At 38.7% G+C, this 20999-nt stretch overlaps 1 protein-coding gene across 1 annotated transcript in view; it reads left to right on the top strand.

The window, feature by feature from the left end:
- Positions 1-20999, top strand: part of LOC105228558 (chromatin-remodeling ATPase INO80) — a 77874-nt gene that overhangs the window by 28399 nt on the left and 28476 nt on the right. The window contains exons 11-14 of the mRNA XM_011208434.4: positions 732-890; positions 1856-1958; positions 3687-3784; positions 9835-10138. Of these exons, the coding sequence (XP_011206736.2) occupies positions 732-890; positions 1856-1958; positions 3687-3784; positions 9835-10138 (664 nt within the window). The remainder of the gene's footprint in view (positions 1-731; positions 891-1855; positions 1959-3686; positions 3785-9834; positions 10139-20999) is intronic.

The raw sequence follows: 20999 nt of genomic DNA, 5'->3' as shown, positions 1-20999 counted from the left end.
TATGATTTGGGTAAGAATGTCGTTTCCTGCAAGCTAATCGGCTTTACAGTTTCCGACTATTCCGCTGTGCAAGGCATGTCTGATATTTAAAATGGAAGTAGTGATGTTAACAGCCGGTAAGGTCAGGCACACCTTCACTAGCTATGTATAGCTCATGGTTTGGAAGTTCAAGGTCAGTATAGCAGCTCTGCTATTGGTGTAGATGCATACCTCTCTAAAAGAAACGGCACTTCTAAGAATGATGGTTGCCACTTTTGATTGAAAGATACTAAATTGGTCTAGCAGTTTGGAACAATAGTTGATTGAGAGCTTCGGACAGAATAATTCCCCTCCAACCATCCCCTAGAACTTTCTCCAGCGAATTCGCCCCACCCACATATCCTGCGGAGATATGTGCGTGGAGAAAATGCGGTTTAGGGTTCTAATTGACATTTAGTTCATTAGACATCAGCCCAAATGTAGCCAACATAATTGCTACCCAACAAAATGCCTAAACGTTGCCTATGTTTATGAGATTTATTCAAGACTAATTTGATTTAAAAATTACACCCAACTCTTAAAAGGAAATGCAATATGTTACTATTCGAAATATATCGTAGATTATTTAGAGACCCTTAATAAGAACATTTGTTTGAAAATAAAACTAATTTTACTCTAAATAATTCATAATTAAATTTAGTTAAGATAGCAGTTAGTAAAAAGTATAATTTAATCATATTTCTTAATTCCAGGTGATTTTCTATGACTCCGATTGGAATCCGACCGTCGATCAACAAGCAATGGATCGTGCGCATCGCCTTGGACAAACCAAACAGGTCACCGTTTACCGGCTAATCTGCAAGGGCACCATTGAAGAGCGTATCTTGCAGCGTGCACGGGAGAAGAGTGAGGTGAGTGCTGGTTTTTTTCAACTCAAACATTATATAAACGAGTTAAAGTATTAAGCACTTGCGATCGGTGCCCACAACTTGCCACTTATACCCTTGTATGTATATATATAGCACTAAGTTCCCTTTTGGTAACCGCAAAACGTTTCAAATTGCCAGCGCACAAAAAAAATTGAAATCACTTAACAGACACACTTGCTGCCACACATACTCGTACCATACATACAAGATCGTAGCGTTTCGGGCTGCGGGAAGTGCGCGCCCGCATTCATTGTCTTGCTTGGCACGTGCGTTTTAGCGTGTCGCCACTAGCCCTTCTTCCGCTTCGTGCCACAATAGCGAGTTGCGCTTGTTGTGTAGCACATGTGTTTAGATTTTGGTTGCATGCAACACGGCTTGCGATCACTTGTGCGATCAGTAGTAAAATGATCTGCTCTTCTTTCATGAAATGTTGTCGCTTTATATTATGCGCGTTGTTGTTGTCCATTGATTCTAGTCGGTATTCTTGTTGCAACCGCTGTTGTTGCATAGAGTTGTAGTTTTGTTTTTCGGTTTGCCGCACCGGAAACTAATTATTCAATTTAAATGTTGTCGAAGGCGATACCGCTGTTACGCCTTCCTCCATTAAGCGAGTAGAGTTACAGAGTTTTTGGTTTTGCTTTTGTAGGAGTTGCTCATTTTTTAATGGAAATTATATGTTTTTGTAAATGGGATAGGCGCTTTGGTTGGACAATGTAAGCCGGTATTCATATTGTCTTTAAATATTCAGAATTGTATTTCGATATAGAATTGAAGAGTGAATTTGATCTGTTCTCAGTAATAAATTACACGCAAGCGTGGTTTTTAAAATAATCTCCCTTTTTCTGCTATTTTACCAATCTGATTTAAGTAAATTGCCTGCAAATGAAGCTAAAATTATTGATATTCAATACTTTCATATTATTTTTGTTTTACTTTTCAATTTACAGATTCAACGTATGGTCATAAGTGGTGGCAACTTCAAACCCGACACTCTCAAGCCAAAGGAAGTGGTCTCATTGCTGCTGGATGATGAAGAAATTGAACTGAAGTGTAAGTATTATTCATAAATTTCCAGAATAATATATTGATAATATTAATACTTTTTATTTATTAAAATATACTCGTATATTTTTCAAAGGGAAAGAACCTTCTTATTTGTGGCAGCCACAATCAACTCTCTGCTTTTAAATCATTCCTATATCATCATATGTGCAACGAGGTCAGAATTTGTAAAAATAAAGCTTAATAATCTGGTTTGGTGAAATTATCAGATCCCAATTCGCTGGATTTTCAGAACGGGTTGTCCAGGAGAACGAGACATCAAAGACCCTATAAAGTATATACATATGTACAAATATATAAATGATTCGGCTGGCGAGCTGTGTTGATTTGGTTGACTTAGTCATGTCCGTCCGTCTGTCTCTATATATGCAAATTACTCTCTCAGTTTTTGACCATTACCACTAAAGTCGGGTTTACTAAACCGGAATAGACACGGCCAAAGACTGTAAACTCGGCAGCATTCCTCGAAATTGTGAGTGTGTCCAGTGCAGCAACAGCAACAATCGCCAGAACTAAAACGGCTTTTATAGGTTCCCACCATCGTTGCTTCCTTATCGGAAGATGACGTCTTTCGTGACTAATATAATTTTCAGATACCAGGTGCTTCTGGTGGCTGTTTTTGGGTGTAAAAATCAACTCTCATTGAAAACACTTAGCGGTTGGTCCAGGAAAGGGTCTACTTCGACCAATTCGTACCAAAGGGAAAGGGGTGTTAAGTTAGCGGGGCATTCAAGGAGATAGTTCGTGTGATGCGGAGACTTTTGCGCGTTTTGTATGTTGGGGTCTATTTCGGATAGGTAGGAGTTCAACCCGGTATAGTATTCAGAACAAAGTTGCGTTGGGATCACTTTGGTTTCACGTGACAGCTTTAGCTTACGGGCTGCGATGGATGGCGTTTAGAATCCATTCACCCAAAGAGAGTCGGTGAAGTTGTTGATAGCTTCACTCTGAATGGCGTTCATTGCGCTACTCACCTTGGTCGTGTCCGAAATCGCGTCGGTATATTGTTACTGTTGTGCGATGTATTTCTACAAAAACATGCAAGCAGAAACTGCTTGGAGAGGCGCCCATTATGTTCCTCAATCAATATGTTCTATCAACCGGAAACATGCAAGTCTCAGTATGGAGTTGGTCGACGGCTTAAGATATATTCTGTGATAGTCCAGAGTGCGGCATACTAACTTCTCTGCATGTTCTTCAGCTGCTTCTTGCTGCATTCAGGCGACCATATTGGGTTGTCTGATTAAACATTTCTAGTAGTTAAAGCACTGCCTTTAGTTTGGAAATCGAATTTTCCTCGGGTTTTGTTCCAAATTTTTACTGTAGCATACATTACATTGCGAGATCTCTTTAATCGCTTACCATTGTTTTGCTTTGCCGGTCTCGCTGAAAACAGCGACAAAATGTCCGGAATTTGCAATTTTGATTCTGATTTTCGCTTTGGCGGCAGGCAAGTAACCTGATCCTGCTTTATAACACCCTATAATGGGTCCGGGCTTGGCCTATCTCCATTTCATGTCATCAAGTACTTTGCTTATTAAAGTAGAATTATCCTAAATTTATCTAAAGATTAAGATGTTCATCTGGTGTCTAGTTTTTGCTCATTACCGCCTATTGCGAAATTATCTCTCCTTTATCCTTTACCCCAAATTAAGCAAATTAAATTAGTCTGAATGCAGAAATTGAATTAACTCTTTTAATATTTTTTTCTTGCAGATCGCCAAAAAGTTGATCCGGATGCACCGTCCACCAGCCAAAATAGAGATGTACCCGGTGTAAGCAACGATAAGAAACGCCAACGCAATCCAAATAAGGTGCGTACCAAAAGTCACTTATAAAAAAATGTAACAAGTAAATTTAAATGGAACTACGCACACTTTAAATGGTTGCTTTGGACTGCGTGGAAGATAGCGCGCGTCTACACGCTTGCGGCCCACATGGAGTGGCTATCTCCAAATCAATCTGAACGCTTTAGAAACTGTAATCTAGCTAAATAGCTGCATTTATGCATATGCGTATGTATGCCTAAGAGCAGACCGTAAGCGTATCGCAGTGTAAGCCATAGTACCCACTTGCCTTCCACTTGCCGCGATCGCTGTACTGTGATAATGTTAATAGCATTAAAGCGGTGAAAAATAGTGTGGCGCATGCGCAGCGAATGCCATCATGGTACAGCAATTCGAAGTGTTGCACTTACTATGTCATAGTGCCACTTAAGTAGCGCACGCGGCTCTCGGTGGTCCAATGCACTTGCCGCGACTGGGAACACCGCGTCGCGTCGTTAGAAATGTTTATTTGCACTTACTCTCTTTCGCTTCCATTTTCTCTCTAAGCTGCTATTATAAAGCGCTTGTGGCAGCTTAATTCAAGTACAATTTCGCTTAACAATTTCATCTGTGTCTGAAGACGTTCTTCCGACTTTATTACTATTATTATTTATTGTTGTTCTGCCATTCTGTTGCTCGATTTATTCTTGATTTTCCGCTTTAGCTTTTAATGAAAACAAGATGTACATGCAACTGATTTGCCGATTCCTGCACTTGTTCATGTTTTGCTCTCTTTTCCTCTGTCACTTCTTGGTAACCCCTTCGCAAACAATGCCAACGTCATGGTCACGTGATTCGCAAATAGTGTAAATAGCCGCAGCACTTCAATGTGTATCACTTTAAAGTGCGTAGACCATTTCTTTGGTTGCACCAGTTATGTTTTTTATGCAGTCCTCGTCTCGCATTCTATCACTTATTATGCTTCCTAGTGTTCGACATTGCCATGCACCGGGTTTGCAACAAGTTATTACAATGACTTCCGAGAAATAACAAATAGAAGTTCCCATTCTAGATTCTTTGGATCTAATTTTTGCGAATTTGCATTAGTATTCTTCCTCTAGTTGCGAAACGCTAATGGATACCACATGACCAGAATTTATTACGGCATCTTATACATTAGTATTTTGGATATATTTGAGATGGATTCCTTATCTCACGTAGAGATTTCTGGAACAGTTATTGGAGAATACTTAATCAAAAGACACATTGTGGTGCCTAGCCATGGCGGAATTGTGGGAAACTGCAAAGCCGATGAGCTAGTGGAACGGGTCGCCTCTACTACATTCACATCCGACTGGGAACTTGTCGGATCTCATATTGGGCTCTAGCATTGTAACTATGGACATCACTTGTCCTTGGCTAAGTACTTACAGGACAATGTTCAATAGGCATTTGTACTGTAAGGCCGAAACTCCAGTCATACGCAACTTGTCAAAGTGATACGATAGATCGTGACGTTGAAACATACAGACTCTTTCTATTCCACTGTCCTGCATTAGCAAGACGGAGGCCGAAACATCTAGACAGTCATATCTTCGGTTAACCAACAGATATAGCCGAAGCTGATATTGGCCACCCCAAAAAATTTCTGGTTGGCTGTAGTTGTTGTTGTAATGGGTACCTAATCCCCGATAGGATGACAAGGATTAGATAAGTTGTCATCGGCGTGATCCAACGGTACGCCCAGAAACGTGCTGTTTTGACGCCGTCGGACCAAAGGGAGAAGAGTTACAAATAGGGTTAGCAATGCATTAAAAGAATTAGTGCACGCTGAATTCAATAGATTGCGACGCCTTGCAGCCAGCAGGGTTGGTCTATATCCTCCTGATTCGTGCTGGCATTGAGTCCAACCCGGGCCCGAAGGAATTTTTCTGCTGCGTATGCAGCGAAAAGCTCCATCCAAATTCCAAGTCGGTTAGGTGTAATGCATGCAATGGGCGGAGCCGTATTAAGACCTGCTCAGGCCCTAAGATACACAAGGAATATACTCATGACGCCAAACGCACTACTGCGACTTTAGCCTCTACGGCTGTGTAATCTGCATCTAGTTCCCGTTCTGCGCCCCCACTTCACCATCTGGGCCAACAGAGGACCGTACGGTCCATAGTATCTAAAATCCACCAAGAACCACCAGCTACACGCCACTCCCAGGATCACCCACGGACCCCCGCGAATTCGAATTTGCGCTTTGTGGATTTATGAGGGTCTCCGTGATACATTTTTATAGGATTTCTTGGTACTTCATAAAAACGGCGTTCTAAGCTGGCAAGTGATATCCCCTTTTTAGGATCGACCATCTAGGATAACCTAACAAAAATTAAATAAAATTAGTACATTTTATTTACAAGTTTAGGCTACAAACTTTCAATAAATCCAATGGAAAAGGCTTAACATCACATCAACAAAAATTAATTCATTCATTATTTACCGTAATTTTGGACAAAAAGACGATGTTAGATAATTCTATTGGCTAGCATATACTGTGGTTTAATCGTACCGAAACTATTCTAGTTAAGATCACTAAAACCATCCATGAGCTTTTGTTACGTCACATAGTTAATCACTAATGTTATCTCTTCAAATAATTTTTTTGTAACATGCCACTCCATTTCCGACTGGGCAGCTTTTTATTATGATTGCTTTTACCTGTAAATCTTCTATTTGTTCTTTTAAATGGTCTGCCCTTGCCTCTATTTGAGTCAGGTATACCATACGTAATGTATTTATCCCCTTTTTTAGTTTTGGCCGGAAAACGTTTCAAGTTTTGTTTATTCCACTTCCATCTAAATTTTTTCTCTGATCTATACTCTATTGAGAAACTTATTCTTGAGCGTTTTTCTTCAACTCTTTCCTGTTTTTTTACTCATCCGTCTCGGTAAATGATTTTGTGCCTTCAATGGAACACTGATTATACTATAAACTGGCCTTAACTGACAATGACTCTACGGTTTCTGCCACTGGCGAAGTCAAGTTGGGGTAACCGCCAACGAGTGTCTGTCACTGTGCCATATTCATTTGTGTGGCGATTTTGAATGCCAAAGGGAATAAGTATCATACATAAGAAACAGAAATTTCCGTTTGTATACAGCACTTAGTGTTTTTTTTTGTGGAAGGCAAAACCATGAATGAGTGCGCGATATGCCATGTATCATAGGACCGTGTAAGAAATAGAGCACCTACTCTTGCTGATTCTGCTAAGAAGAAACTAAATACGCATTGCACCAAATCTACTTTGGTAACTTGTAGAAATTTAGAGGTCATGAAATTATGTAGTATTAGGGATATTGGATTAGTGGTTAGCCGAACCCAATTTTGGATTTGAGTAACCTCAAGTTAAGGGAAAAGTTAAAATCTTTGAGTTTTTGCCGGAGTTATCTAATACAAAAGTACAATATATCGACAAAACAGCGTTCGCTCTTGTCCTTTAAATAACAGGATTGAAATTCTTTCACAGAAGAAATTTATCTTCAGAAATCATAAACATTTCCTGCAGGGCATTTTCTTCTTTCAGTAAACACTACGTCAAATTATAGTATCCTAACTTCTTTAACATAATAATTTATAAATCAATGCTAACATTAAAATATACCGCTAGCCACTGTAGATTTCGGTTAATATTTACATTAGGGGTCATGTGCTGACAAACTCAACGGAAATGAGAGATATACTGCTGTACTGTTCACAATTTGAATTTGATATTTAGCTATCTGCTGCCAATGCAATCTGCTTCTTCTTAATATTTAAGTTCTTTAACTAAATATAATTCAAAGAGCTCATTGTGTCCATTAATCAAGTAACAAAAGCGACATTTACGATAATATTCAAATTAATGGAAGCTGACCAGTTAATGTGAGCTCAGTTCAGCATTTAGTTTCTTTGACTCCTAAAAGCTTAGACTGCAAATCCAAAACTTGGCCAAACTTCAATCCAAATTAAATCAAACAGCTCATTAGAAACTGCCTAAACTCAAAGCCGGGCAAAAATTGTTCTGATTCCGAACTCTATCCCGTCAAAACTTTATGGCTGTTTTTTTTTAGTTCGTTCTCAATGCACAAATAATGGGTGTTCTTTTTCGAGGCTTCCTATTTTTTTTAAAGAAAAAACGCAGAAACTTAAATTTCATGGCGAATGTTTATTATCATTCGAAAGAACATTCTTTGACATTTAATTTTTGGAGATTAACTTTTTCAAATGTTAGCCGCAGCTACGTCGCCAATGGTCTACTCCGTTGAGTCCAATTTTCGATGACTCGTTCGAACATTTCGACTGGTAACTGGCGAATGACACACGTAATGCTTTGCTCCAAGGCCTGAATCTAGCGGGAGTGTCCGCATAGATTTTGGACTTTACATATCCCAACAGTATAACGTCTAACGGTGTGATCGTGTTATAATCTTGGTGGCTAATCGACCAACCCAAAACGTGAAATTATCTGCTCACCGAAGTGTTTTCTCAATAAATCCATTAGTTGATGTGATGTGTGGGAAGTGACGCTGTCCTGTTGAAACCAAATGTCGCCGAGATCTCGAGTTTAAACTTCAGGCATCAAAAAGTCTGTTAACGGTCGCCATTGACGGTTACGTTCTCTCCAGCATCACTTTTGAAGAAATATTGACCGATGATTCCACCAGCCCACAAATCAAAACCAACCTTTGTTTTTTTCTGTATGAAATTTGGCTCGAAAATATCGGATCTTCTTGGAACTTTTCAAGAGCCCATAGAACGAACCAATGTCGCTGGGGAAGGTCAAACTGTATTTTGTATACATTTGTTTTAAGATCTTACGTAAAATGTCCCAAGTCGTTCCATACGTCAGTCCGAAATGCCGAATCACGGTCTTCGTGTACACTCTCAGCTACGGCTGCTATATTTTCTTTACTGCGTGCTGAACGTGGTCTATTTGGTCGAATATTATCCAATAATGAATGCTGGGTCTCAAGATGGGTGATGGTGTTGCGAATTGTACGCTCAGTAGGCCCATTGTGTTGACCATAAGTTGAGCGAAGCGTGCCAAACACATCCTTTGTAGAATGTAAATTTTCGTAATAAAGTTCCCTGATGAAATGCCAAAACCGGAAAAACTTTTACTTCGGTTACGCCGAAGCTATAATGGCCTGCCCTTTTATATACATATATTGTATTGCATATAAATTTTATCTCGTATTTAGGTTTTCGACATTTCTTTTTAGGTGTTACAAACTTCGTGGCTAACTAAATACACCCTGTTAGGGTACACACAAAACAAATTATGCGAAATATTCAATTTATATCAAACAGTTATATAAAACTAAAGTATTATGTTAGAAGTCTTTGCCAAAACATAGACCGAAGGCAGGTTATTAGTTTGTTCTTTTTTCATGTATAGTAAGTACCGTATTCTGAAATTTTTATTAGAGTTATGAAAACTGTTTGTAGTAAACTCAACTTTTTCATTATGGCAATTTATTATCAGATCGAGCCGCACTCTACTCCAGAATCCTCACAAATTCAATTAATTTTTTTCTCACATTACCTCCTATTTTTCAATTATTTACTCGTTCGTACTCTTTTTATGTCAATTTTGTGCTCACTCATAGCTGCAATGGCTATTGTTTGGACTCCTTAGGCTTTGACACGTTCTAGGCGACCAACAGCCACGCTTGGCTGGGCTTGAATGGCAGAGAGCCTCCAACAGCTTTTTAGAAAACGCAAATTGGCGGAAAGCATTGTTACATTTACAAATTTGCTCAATAAGGAAAACAAAAAAAATCAATGAAAATATAATATAAATGTGTATGTGTAGATGTGCACTGAGAAAATAGGTCTTAGAGCGTTTTGTACGCGAGCCAGCATTCATTCCAGGCAATCAAGTAATTTATTGTGTGCTGGGAAGTTACAGTAGACCCACTTATGAATATTCTGAAAACAATTTAATAGCACCTTATTGCCGTTGCGCTGCCTACATTTGCTAATTTTTCTCAAAAACAGCCATTTTTTTGCAATTACTTTCCGTAGTTGGAGCATTAAATTTCTATTACTTACATTTATTATCGTTACAGCAATCACAACCAGGTGGCATCACCATACCGGCAACAGCTAGCGGCATTGAATCCGGCATTCGTGGCGACTCGCCGGCCATGAAGCGCCCGAAACTGGACGCCAGCGCCACAAATGATGATGACTCCATCGATGTGGCTGCCACGTCGGGCACCTCGAGTCCGAGCACCAGCGCTGCCACAGCAACGGGCGGCAATATGGAACCATTTGTGCCCGGCGCCACCACTGTTATGCACCACGACGACTCCGATAACGAGGCACTGATCGTGGACTGCGAGAGTCCGTTGCATGGTGCCGAATCGCCCAGTGAGTACCGAATCATAATTTGTTTGTTTTTACTGAAATTCCATAAATTTTACAAGAATTTGCAAAAAAACCAGCAGAAACAAATAATCTTACAAATAACATCCAATATGATACATAAATACTTACATATTTACACATATACAAAAGTCTTACAGCCCACCGTTTGGCGTTTGTCGTCGAATTTGTACAAGAATGCCAATAGCTTGTGGCAAGTTTTCTTAAATTCGGTTTTTATTTGATTTTTTATAATATACTAGCGCTCAGCGTCGTTTTGCTGCAGGCTCGCAGTCATTTTACCTGCTTGCAACAGTCGCACATTTGCAGGCAACACAAAAAAATTCAAATGAATTCAATGTTTTTAAGATTTATTTCAGTTAGTGGGTCTGTGGGTTGCCACCGCAACTTGCTACTTGCAAGCATTATACTCGCATTGTTGCTATTGTATTTCGATTACCTATTTTTGTTGTTGCTGTGCTGCTCGTACGCGACATTTTGTATCGAAATGGTACATCATGAAAAACTGTGTGATTTCAGTTTAGTTCGACGCAAGCTTGGAGGCCCAAACCGCAGTGCGTGCAATAAAGTGACCAGCTGAGAAAAATACAACCTTTCGACAATTTTTTAGGTTTTAAAGTTCGTTAACGAAGAATTTTCGCATTTCTAAACTGTGCAGTTCTCCAGAAAAAAAGTAACGGTATCGTATGGAATTAAATAAGAGCCTCTCTATTTTGAAGTTCTATTTATGTTTGGATTGGTAAAACTGAAATTTTCTCGACTCAGACCACGGAAATATTAAATTATAGACGGCGGAAACTTTGCTATTGTAATTATCTTCCTATACCGGAAGGATGCGGACCTCGCTATTTAAGTGGTCAACAAGAGACATCAAAAATCATTAAATATTCGTTCGTAGTACAGTATTTCGACGCGTCCGAAGCTTCTTCGTCTACGTTTCACTACATCCAAGTTTATGCTCTGACTGGCCGCCTCATTGCCTTGTATGCTGGCAACAACGTTTCGTTGTCCTTACTCCATAAACTGCCGGCTAACGTCTTAAAGGTTTTGTTGTGGCTCTGTTCTTTGGAAGTAATCGCGGTCTTATGAGGAGTGAAAGAGCACCGGCTGTCGTATGCAAAATCTTAAGATTTTTGACAGGTGGAATGTGAATGCTATCGACTGTGATATAAATATCCAATCTGTACTCCTTTATCCAGTTAGTGAATATAGTCGCTGGAAAAAATTAATGGAGGAGTGTGTGTGTGACAGAAGCTCGCTTCTGATGTCATCGATTCCACTGTCTGACGTCAATATCGTAGAATCGCGTACGAGGTACTGGAAATTCCCTCTTCCCTCGAAACATTACGTATGATTGCCGATCCCTCAGATAGTTCATGGTCTATCTCTTCAGCCCTGGAGGGAGTTTTGATTGTTTGATGTTCTCTAGTGGATTTGTATGATTGGCTGTGTCAAGGAATTTTGACAAGCCGAAAGTTACGAGAAGTTAGTTAGTTTTGGAGATTGTACCTTTGCCTCGAGAAATGATCCTCGCCAAATTTCGGGAAGGTATCTCTCAAATAGAAAGAATTTCCATACAAGCACTTAAATTTGATCGTTCAGTTTGTATGGTAGCTGAATGTTACGGTGGTCCGATGTAGACCGATCCGACAAATGAGCAACTTTTGGTCAGAAAGGACGGGTGTAAAATTTCAGATCAATATCTCGTCACGCTGTTCATTTATATATATTCTTCTTCTTTTTTATTGGCGCAGACATCCCTTACTCTATTAAAGCCGAGTTTACAAAAGTGCTATTCGTCGTTTCATTCCTCTCCTGCCTATCGCACTTCTTGAACGGCGGTGATATCTGCCTTTACTCTTACGAGAACAGCAACCAGCTTGGTAGCGGCACCTGCCCAATTAAAGGACCCGGATATTCCAGATGCATTCTCTTAAATCGTAATCCTTAATACGTTTGCGGTGGTCGTCATTGCGTTAAATTTACGTGGCGAGTCCTAAACCCAGCGCAAAACCCTGAGGAGGGATGTTTCGCCTTCTCTCTTTAACTCGCCTTCAAACGGATTCTTTTTGGCTACCCAGAGGATACTTGATCTAAGACCGGAAGTCCGTATGTAAAAGAATCATTACTGGCCACTCCCAAGTGAATGGCGCTCAGAGAACTTTCCTCACTTTCCTGCATCAATTCTATGTACACTTACTTAAAGGGTCTCTGACGTTATATTTTGAGTGCTACAAACAGCGTGGTTAATGATTGCGATTTAATTTTTTTAATGTTATAACCTACACGATGAGAATGAACCAATTTGTACCATAAATGGAAACTTAGTGTGGTCACCTTAAGAAATGAAAACTCTAAGCCACATTGTAATTCAAATGTATGCCGGTTCTAACTCATGTTTTCCCATTTATTCACCATTTTTGTTGTATTCGATTTATGCTCAGCTGTCGATGTTTAAGCGAGCATGTGTTTGTTGTTGCATTAAATTGATTTCTCAATTGCCACACAAAAATTGTTCAACAAAATTTGTCATACACACACAGCTTAAAACTTGTAAGCAGCAAAGCGATGCCAGCAACAACAACATTACACACACATACTTATCTGCAATTGTACCTGCCACAACGAGTAGGCTGACAACAACTGGCAACACTGTTGCGCCCAAATCGTTGTAGTAACATATTAAATATGTTTGACAATTAACAACATGTTGCATACAACTAGTATAGCAACAACAGTAACAACATGTGAAATATGCAAAATTATATTTAAATGGCACATCTGCATTTATGTTTGTGTTGTTGTTGTTGGCTCCTTCTTTACATACATTTTTTGTGGGCTAAGCCTTTCGCAGCCAAATTTGCTGCCAACAAAAGCAACAACTTATTGTTTGTGTCAATATTTTCTCTGATATTGTCATCAAATATTTTATTATGCTAAATTTACCGAGAAATTTGTCCCATTTCGCTTCTTGTATCCGAGGTAATCATCATGATCGCGCGCCTCAGTGATTTGTATGTACCGAGAGTATTACGAGTGTCCTAACGATCTTATCTACATATTTGCGTTTCTAGCAAGCTGGTTTCATTTTTGTTAGCTGGTTAGCTTATTATGAGTATTATTGTCAATTGATTTGGTGGAACAAGTTGACTTTCACTTCCACTGAAATCACCACTTTGCATAGCGAAGGATTTTTTAGATTTAATTTGTTGTAACTAAAAAGAGACACTGTAGGAACATGATCGGAATACTAACCGGTCATTGTCTCATTGCGGCACACTCCCACAGAATGGGACTCACAGATCAAGAAGACTGCAGGAAATGTTTAGACCAGGGCATCAGGGAAGCAATGGAGCACCTTTTGTGCACTTGTCCCGCATTGGCAAGATTACGCTGTACACATCTGGGGTATCGATAGTGAGGCCGCAGAGTCTGGTAAAATTCGCGTCAAGTGCAGGCATCCTAAAGGATGACCACTTTTCTTGGACGTAGGAACTGAACTCCATCTGGTAGCGCAAAGGACCAAAATAGGTCTCATTGGCCTACCAGACTAACCTAACCTCTAACCTTTGTTGTAACTGAGACTCATTTGTTTTTGGAATGTACGATTATGGGTTAACTTCTCGGTTACATCCAAAAAGAAAAAGAGAAGATTGCGCTGTTTCTTATGCTTGAATATTCTAGTTGATTTCTATAGACGACTGAGAGAGAGAAATTGAAAAACAAATAGGGAGTGTTAGGGATATGACGATAGATAAACATATATATACTAAGGAGAGACTGATATACGTAGAAACATTAGAAATTAAACGTTTATACTTTAAAGGTATGACCAAGAATTTAGCTTTTTATTATAAATATAAGGATTTGTCATTATGTTTTAAGAAAGATTTCGAGCAAGTGCCCGCCGCGACTGCTTATAAAACTTTTTGCAGAAATTTGCATAGTATGTCAGCAATAACGCGCCGAAACTCTCTTCCTAGGCGTCATTTGCCTCGGGCATATTTACATACATAGGCAAGCGACTAGTCCAGCGGTGTTGAATCACACGGTAATGTGTTCATTTGTTAAACACAAGCCAGTAAACTAAGATCTTTCCGCAAAATGGGTACAGTTCAAATTGTTGCGCGCGGGTGGTCCCATGGGCCGGTGTGCTCATTTGGGTTTTCTTTGATACTCTGCTCCACAGCAGCAATGACATCTGCGGGGCGCAATGTACGTAGTCTCTGGGGATGCGCATTATCCACTGAGTAAACCGATCCATGGTTGCTTCAAGTATCAACTCTGTGGGGCGATTATCTCGACCGACTATTGAACCCAGTGCGCGTGGCGTATATACCTTATTTTGATAATAATTTACACGTATTGTAGATTTTGTTCCGGAGTATGTCTTTCATTTAAAATGGTAAACTAGACTGAGTATTAATGTAGTAAAAGCTGCCAAATAACTAACACACGTGTAAAAAAACCCTTCGTTTTTACGAAAAAATGCATCCTAAAATTATTTCTAGAATCTTTAAGAATAGAACAATGTATTTCTTACAACACTGAGCCTAAAAGCTTCTACTATTTCCTTATGCTTCTCATTCGAAAAATGTTACAACTTTTACTTTTGTGTCAAAATGCGTGTATTAAATCAGGCATTAATCCATGACCAAAACAATCACTGGACTTTATAGCTCCAGGAAGTACTACTGCAGTGCTCCTACTTCAATTGGTCGGGTCCAGTATAACTGGTGCTGTTTGTTGTCGAATTAGTATCCACTTTGCTCTCGAGGGTGAGTTTGCTTTGGTTATCGAACTAAACAGGAGCTGTCGTATCGTTAGACTCAACGGCACCCGAAATTTAGTGTACTTGCAGTAATGAAAGAAATCGTTTGAAGCAGGTAAAGTTGCTGCAACGCACTGGCAAGCTAAGTTCTCTTGTTTTATTGTTATTGTTGCCACCACCGTTGCATAAACCATGCTAATATTCACGTTCTTTAATGTCAGCGAGTAATCAGCGTAAAAATCCAGCTAACTTAGCTAAGATTTCTGTGTTCTTAAGCTTTTACTGTGACTGCGCATAAATACTTTTCAGAAATTCTGGATTTTGTTTTCATGTTTTTTTTTTTCATTTATATTACTTACGATGCAGGTAAAACTAAAAGTGTTGGCCACTGCATGCCTTTAACCAAGTAAGAAACATTTTTTTGTTGTTTTCACTTATTTACATAGAATACATATTGCCAAAGAAATATGGGAAAAACATTTAATACCAGATACACTCGGTTGTGGCAGCGTGACCCGAAATCAAATTAAGCTCCACTACCTAATCATTTTTCCTTATAAAATGGGTCGCGTTGTGGACAGCATGACATTCGCACAAAGCCTACTTTTTAAATTTGGTTAGGTTAACCTGAGAAGTAGTCATCCATTAGAATGCCAGCGCTTGACACGAATTTTAACAGACTCTGCGGCCTCACTACCGATACCTCCTCCAGCGTATCGTACCGTGGGGTCCTCAGATGCTTACAGCGTAGTCTTGCCATTGCGGGACAAGTGCACAAGAGATGGTCCATTGTTTCCTGGTGCCTTGTTCTAGACATTTGCGGCAGTCTTCTCGATCTGTCATCTTCATCCGGCGTGTGTTGCCACCAGACAGTGATCAGTTAGTATTCCTATCATGTTCCTGCAGTCTCTTCTATCGACCTATCGTTTTGCACACGACTTTGGCAGTTGCTCGTTCCAACGAGTTTTTATTTTCTTTACCATGCCTATGTCGATATCTTCGTATAGACAATGCATGGGTTATCCAATGTTGATCACGTTTTGAGATGTTAGCCGTACACCATTCTTGGCAATCTCGTCCACTATTTCATTATCTTTGATGCCTTTATGGTCTGAAGTGAAGTTGCATATTTCTGGCAACAGTTTTTTCCAATGCCTTGCTTCCCAAGACATTTTGGCCGATATGCGATGCGAGGTTACTGCGAGGGCAATAAAAAAATATCTCCTCAGAGTCTTCAAAGCACTGTGAATACGTCAGACAATTCGGACTAATGCCGTGCAGAATCTTGTCAGGTAGCTTCTAAAGCACTCATATGTCCACTTAGTATTTGGCTTAGATGGAAATCCAGACAGAATCTATCCACGAAAGGATGTCTGGTGGGTCTACCGTCCTTTTAGTGAGGTTTGCCACCACTGCTGTCATATGTATGTATTGTTAAGCTTGTTTGTCTCTCTCTTTTCTTTTGGCTCCTAAGACGGCTCTGATGACTTGTATATACTCATCATACTGGCTGTTATTTCTTGATATTGTTCGAAAAACACTGATAACTCTTAGTGCCGGCAGCCTGTGCACTGAGCTTATTTGTCTGGCATATGCTTTAATGACTAGCGCCTGAATCTATATTAGAGCCGCATATAATACAACCGATCTCATTACCTTTGCACAGCTGTTTTTGCCATCATTCTTGATAGGGCGTTTAGGATTTTGTTCGCTTTACCTGCAGTGTATTCGAGATGATACTTCAATTTGAGCCTTGAGTCTATTATTACTCCCAGATACTCTAGTTGTGGCTATAAATTAATCTTACACTCCCTTATTGTGAAAAATGTACTTTCCTCTTCTTTTCTGGTACTTATGAGCAAGACTGCCGTCTTCTCCAGTTCTAAACTCATTGAGGAGAACCATTGGCGAGAAGACCATTTATGCACTCATTGCATTTGTTTCAGAGGTCATCTAGTTGCTTAGCCATTGCTACCACAATAAGGTCGTCTGCGTATACAAGTAATTTAACTGCATCTGGTTGGTGTTTCCTGAGCACCCCATCGTACATTAGGTTCCATAGTGGGGGCCTAAAACCGAGCCTTGCGGTACTCCTCTCAAAATAAGCTAGCACTTGGTGCTTTCATCAGTATCGAATAATAGTCGGCTGTTTTCAAAATAACTCAACAATTTTCATAAAATATTTAGGAGTGCGTTTTCATAAAGAGCCTTGATTATGTGTGGCCACTTTGCTGAGTTGAAGGCATACTTCACATGTAGAGTGATTAGCGCGTTATATTTTTTATGTCTGTTTTTTTATTATTATTTTGCCACTTTTAATTTATTATAATATTAATTAATGTTTGTCATTCTTTATTTTACGCATTAATTTTCAAAGTGTGTCATTCTCTCGTTCACTCACGTGCAGTCACTTTTCCGGCTATGCATTTCTCAGAGCTGACGCTTTTCACAGCTGGAGCTCGAATATTAGTTACTGTAATATTTACAGTAACATACGAGTATATATGTATATGTATGTATATGCATTCGGCCACAACGGTTTACTGCGTCGATGGCCTCCGCTGCTTCCTTCCCGCCGCCACTTATTTAAGCGCAACGTTCTGCCAGAGAACGCTGTTTCCGAGCAGTAAAATGCTCTTGGATGCAAATTTTTGTATTTCCACATTTTTTATTTTTTGTTTTTGCATAAATCTATTTGTTTTTCATTATACTATATATATATACAAATATATATATATATTTTAATTTTTTTACCGTTGCTTGCCTATTGCAATTATGTGAGAAATGCGTCTGCGCAACAAATGGCGATGGCAAATAATGAAAATGTAAACAAAACAAACTCGCAAATGCATACATACTCATGTACATATGTATATACAGTGACTCACAAAATCGATCATAGTATCACAATAAAAAAAGCTCGTAAATGCTTTGATGCTTTTGAAATTTTAAGGTATAATATGAGAAATCAAATATAAGTAATCTTTCATTAAACAACAATAAATAAAAAAAAATAAAAACGAAGCTGAATATCGAATATTTCAGTGTAATCAATTTTTTTACCTAATATTATATTAACAGGGTTAAACGTTAATATTAAGTTTTCGTAGAAGGGCTTCGATTCTTCTAGGCATACTTGAACACAAATTTGTGCATGTCGCCTGCTAGACCTTCGGCCATAATTCGCTCAATGAGTCGATATTAGTAACGGCACCTCAAACACCAATCAATCTCTAGGCGGATTTGTGCTTGACTGCAAAGACGTTATGAAAAAGGAATGGCTTTTCAATTGAAGTCTGTTTAACTTTATGAATCACTGTATATGTATTTACAAATATATTCATGCAGATGATTCCAGCAGTCGCACGTTGTTGCATGCAAATGAAGTGTTTAAACGTGCGTTTGTTGCTTAAGTCTTTCGTTTCGATGCGCTGCACAGTGGTCGAAACTGTGTTCATGGTTGCCATCCATGTCGAAAAGACATTTTATTAGATTAGCTTTCAATATTTTATCACTATACAACGTTGCTTGATAACAGTACTTTGTGTTTATTATTTCTATCAAGACGGCGTCAATCTTATTTTGTTTAAGCTTTGGACGGGTCCGTTGATTGCACCACTTTTGAACGAAAAGTGTTGCCGAAACTGTGCATTGAAGGATTAACTATGAAGGAAATAGCCAATGTCGTCAACTGTACTAAAATCATGATATTTAATGCCCTTCACGACATGAAAAACCACGAAACTTGAAGAAGGAAAGACAAACTCTTAACCAGTTTTAAATGAATGTCGGGACGTTACGCCCAGAAAAGTCTCTTTAAAACTCTCCAACGACTTGAAAATGGAACTAAATGATTTAATTGCAAGTTGTGCAGCTGGGGACCGGTTTCAAAAAGTTGGATTATTCCACCTGTACTTTCGAGTTTTTCCACGTGGTGAAGAGCATAAAATATGTTTTTGGAGAAGTCCATGATATCCCAAATATTTATGGCACCAGTGTACTTATATGTTAAAGAATTTTCTGAACAAAGTTAATAATTTTAAAATAAACTTCGATTTCCAAATGAACTTAGATGTGTTAAACTATCAATGAACTTTTACGAAAACATTTATTTACTTCGACAATATTCGAATTTCTGCGAAATTAATTAATAATTGAAATTATTAAAATTTTTAAACACCAGTTTGCACAGTTCAAACCACTGTGCACTGTCGTCTTCGCCAAGCTTCTTGCGTTCAACGCTTTCCGCCTCTTTCGCACGTCGCTTCCATTACGCGCCCGCTTTAATTTGCGTTGTTGTTGCCACCGCAGTTGCAAGTATGCTCTTGTTATGATGATTGTCGCTTTGCGCATGCAATTTTCTTCCAGCTGTTGCTGCATTTACGCAACACTCATTGTGCATTGTCTCGTTGTTTGTTTGTTTAAATTATTTTTTAATTTACTACCGTGGCTTCTGCTGTGACTGCGTCGCGTTTTAGCACGCCTGTTTGTCAAATTGCTTCATACTTCTGCGAAAGAGAATCTCAATTGTTCAACTTGCAACACGGCGGTGGTTGTGCCGCAATTGCTGGTGGCAGTGCAAAGCGGCGTTGTTAGAACGTGTTAATTTGTTTACGGAATTGCAGTTATTTATTAGAGAACAGCTCTGTAAACTTTTATGATATCGGAAAAGTTTATGTTGTTTTTTTCTTGAGTTGAGTGAGGTTAGATTTATCATGCACCATGATGCGTGTATAGTAAGAATTGAGTTTTTTAGTAAGAGTTAAATTATCTGTGGAAAGTTCAATATGAAGTCGGAAGAGAAACAGTTATTAATTTTCTATAAAATTAAGAAGTTAGTTCTAATAATATATGAATATCTAATCTTTTCCCGAAAAGGCACTTTCGTTTGCTTTTATTTAATATTTCGAACCAATATATCTAACAAATGTTTTTTTGAACATAGCTAACTTACCAATACTTGAACTAATCCTCTGTCCTAATAGTAATAATGGAGTTGAGCCAAAAAAGCGCAAACCAGCTTAGTCAAGAAAGTTATTGGGAACCGGCTGACTATTTTCTTTCTCGAAATGCCCGCAGAACACTTTATGAAATCCCCTGAACAACGTCACCAGTAACATTATTTGATAGGAATCGCATGTTGTTTTAATTGGTCATCCGATAGTTTACATAATTCAGGACCCGGTAGCATAACAACCATTCCTTAAGACATATCTCAGAAAATTCCAAGCATAAACTGGATTCTGCAAATATAAAATCCAACTGAAAAAGAAGTGCTAACCAGCTCGAAATAATATGGTGGGTGAGGATACGAATCTTAATCCAGCATATACATCCTCTTATTTATTCCTTCCGGGAATATAACTAAGCTAACCTCTTTTGGTGCACTACAAAATTCATTTTCGTCTTTGTCTTGATCGCTTTCATGTTGTTGATATATCCGAATTTTTCATACGAAACGCGTCGTATCGAATTTGCGGGCATTTCGTTCGTTTGCGACAAGAGCTTATAATTCTCAAATAGTTTATATATTAAATTGTTCGTATACCTCAAGTCTGGTTTTAGGTGATGTTAAACTGATAAAATATCGCCTACAAATTTTGCTTTTTTCAACTATAAAGGACGAAGTGTGAGAATAGATACATACATCCGATGTGTTGAATTTACTACTTTATTTTAGTTAGCGTTATTTATGTATGTACATATATACCTTAGAGCGGGTGGATTTCTTTTCTTCAAAAACGTGTATGTGGGAAATGTTCTTTGGATCCTTCTGAACAACTTTGCCTAAGAAACTATGGGTCCAACACATATTTCGATCCAGTGACTTTAAGGCATAGTTTAAAAAATCTGTTAATCGGTTGTAAGTGAGATACATGATACAGTTGTCCGCTCTGTCCGCTTCCGACTAGTGATGAATAGAATTTTTTTGAATCATATTTTAAATTTTATGATTGCCGTGTTTCTAGCAACAGAGTTACGTAACATTGCATATATGCAATATCATGCAGCAAATCTAATAAATTTACAAGGAAGTTACTAAATGGATATTTTATTGAATAAAAGTGGACAGAA

This window comes from Bactrocera dorsalis, chromosome 2 (genome assembly GCF_023373825.1).
Source record: "Bactrocera dorsalis isolate Fly_Bdor chromosome 2, ASM2337382v1, whole genome shotgun sequence".
Lineage (NCBI taxonomy): Eukaryota > Metazoa > Arthropoda > Insecta > Diptera > Tephritidae > Bactrocera > Bactrocera dorsalis.
Note: the sequence above shows the minus strand (reverse complement) of the source record. Positions and strands in the feature narration are given on the sequence as shown.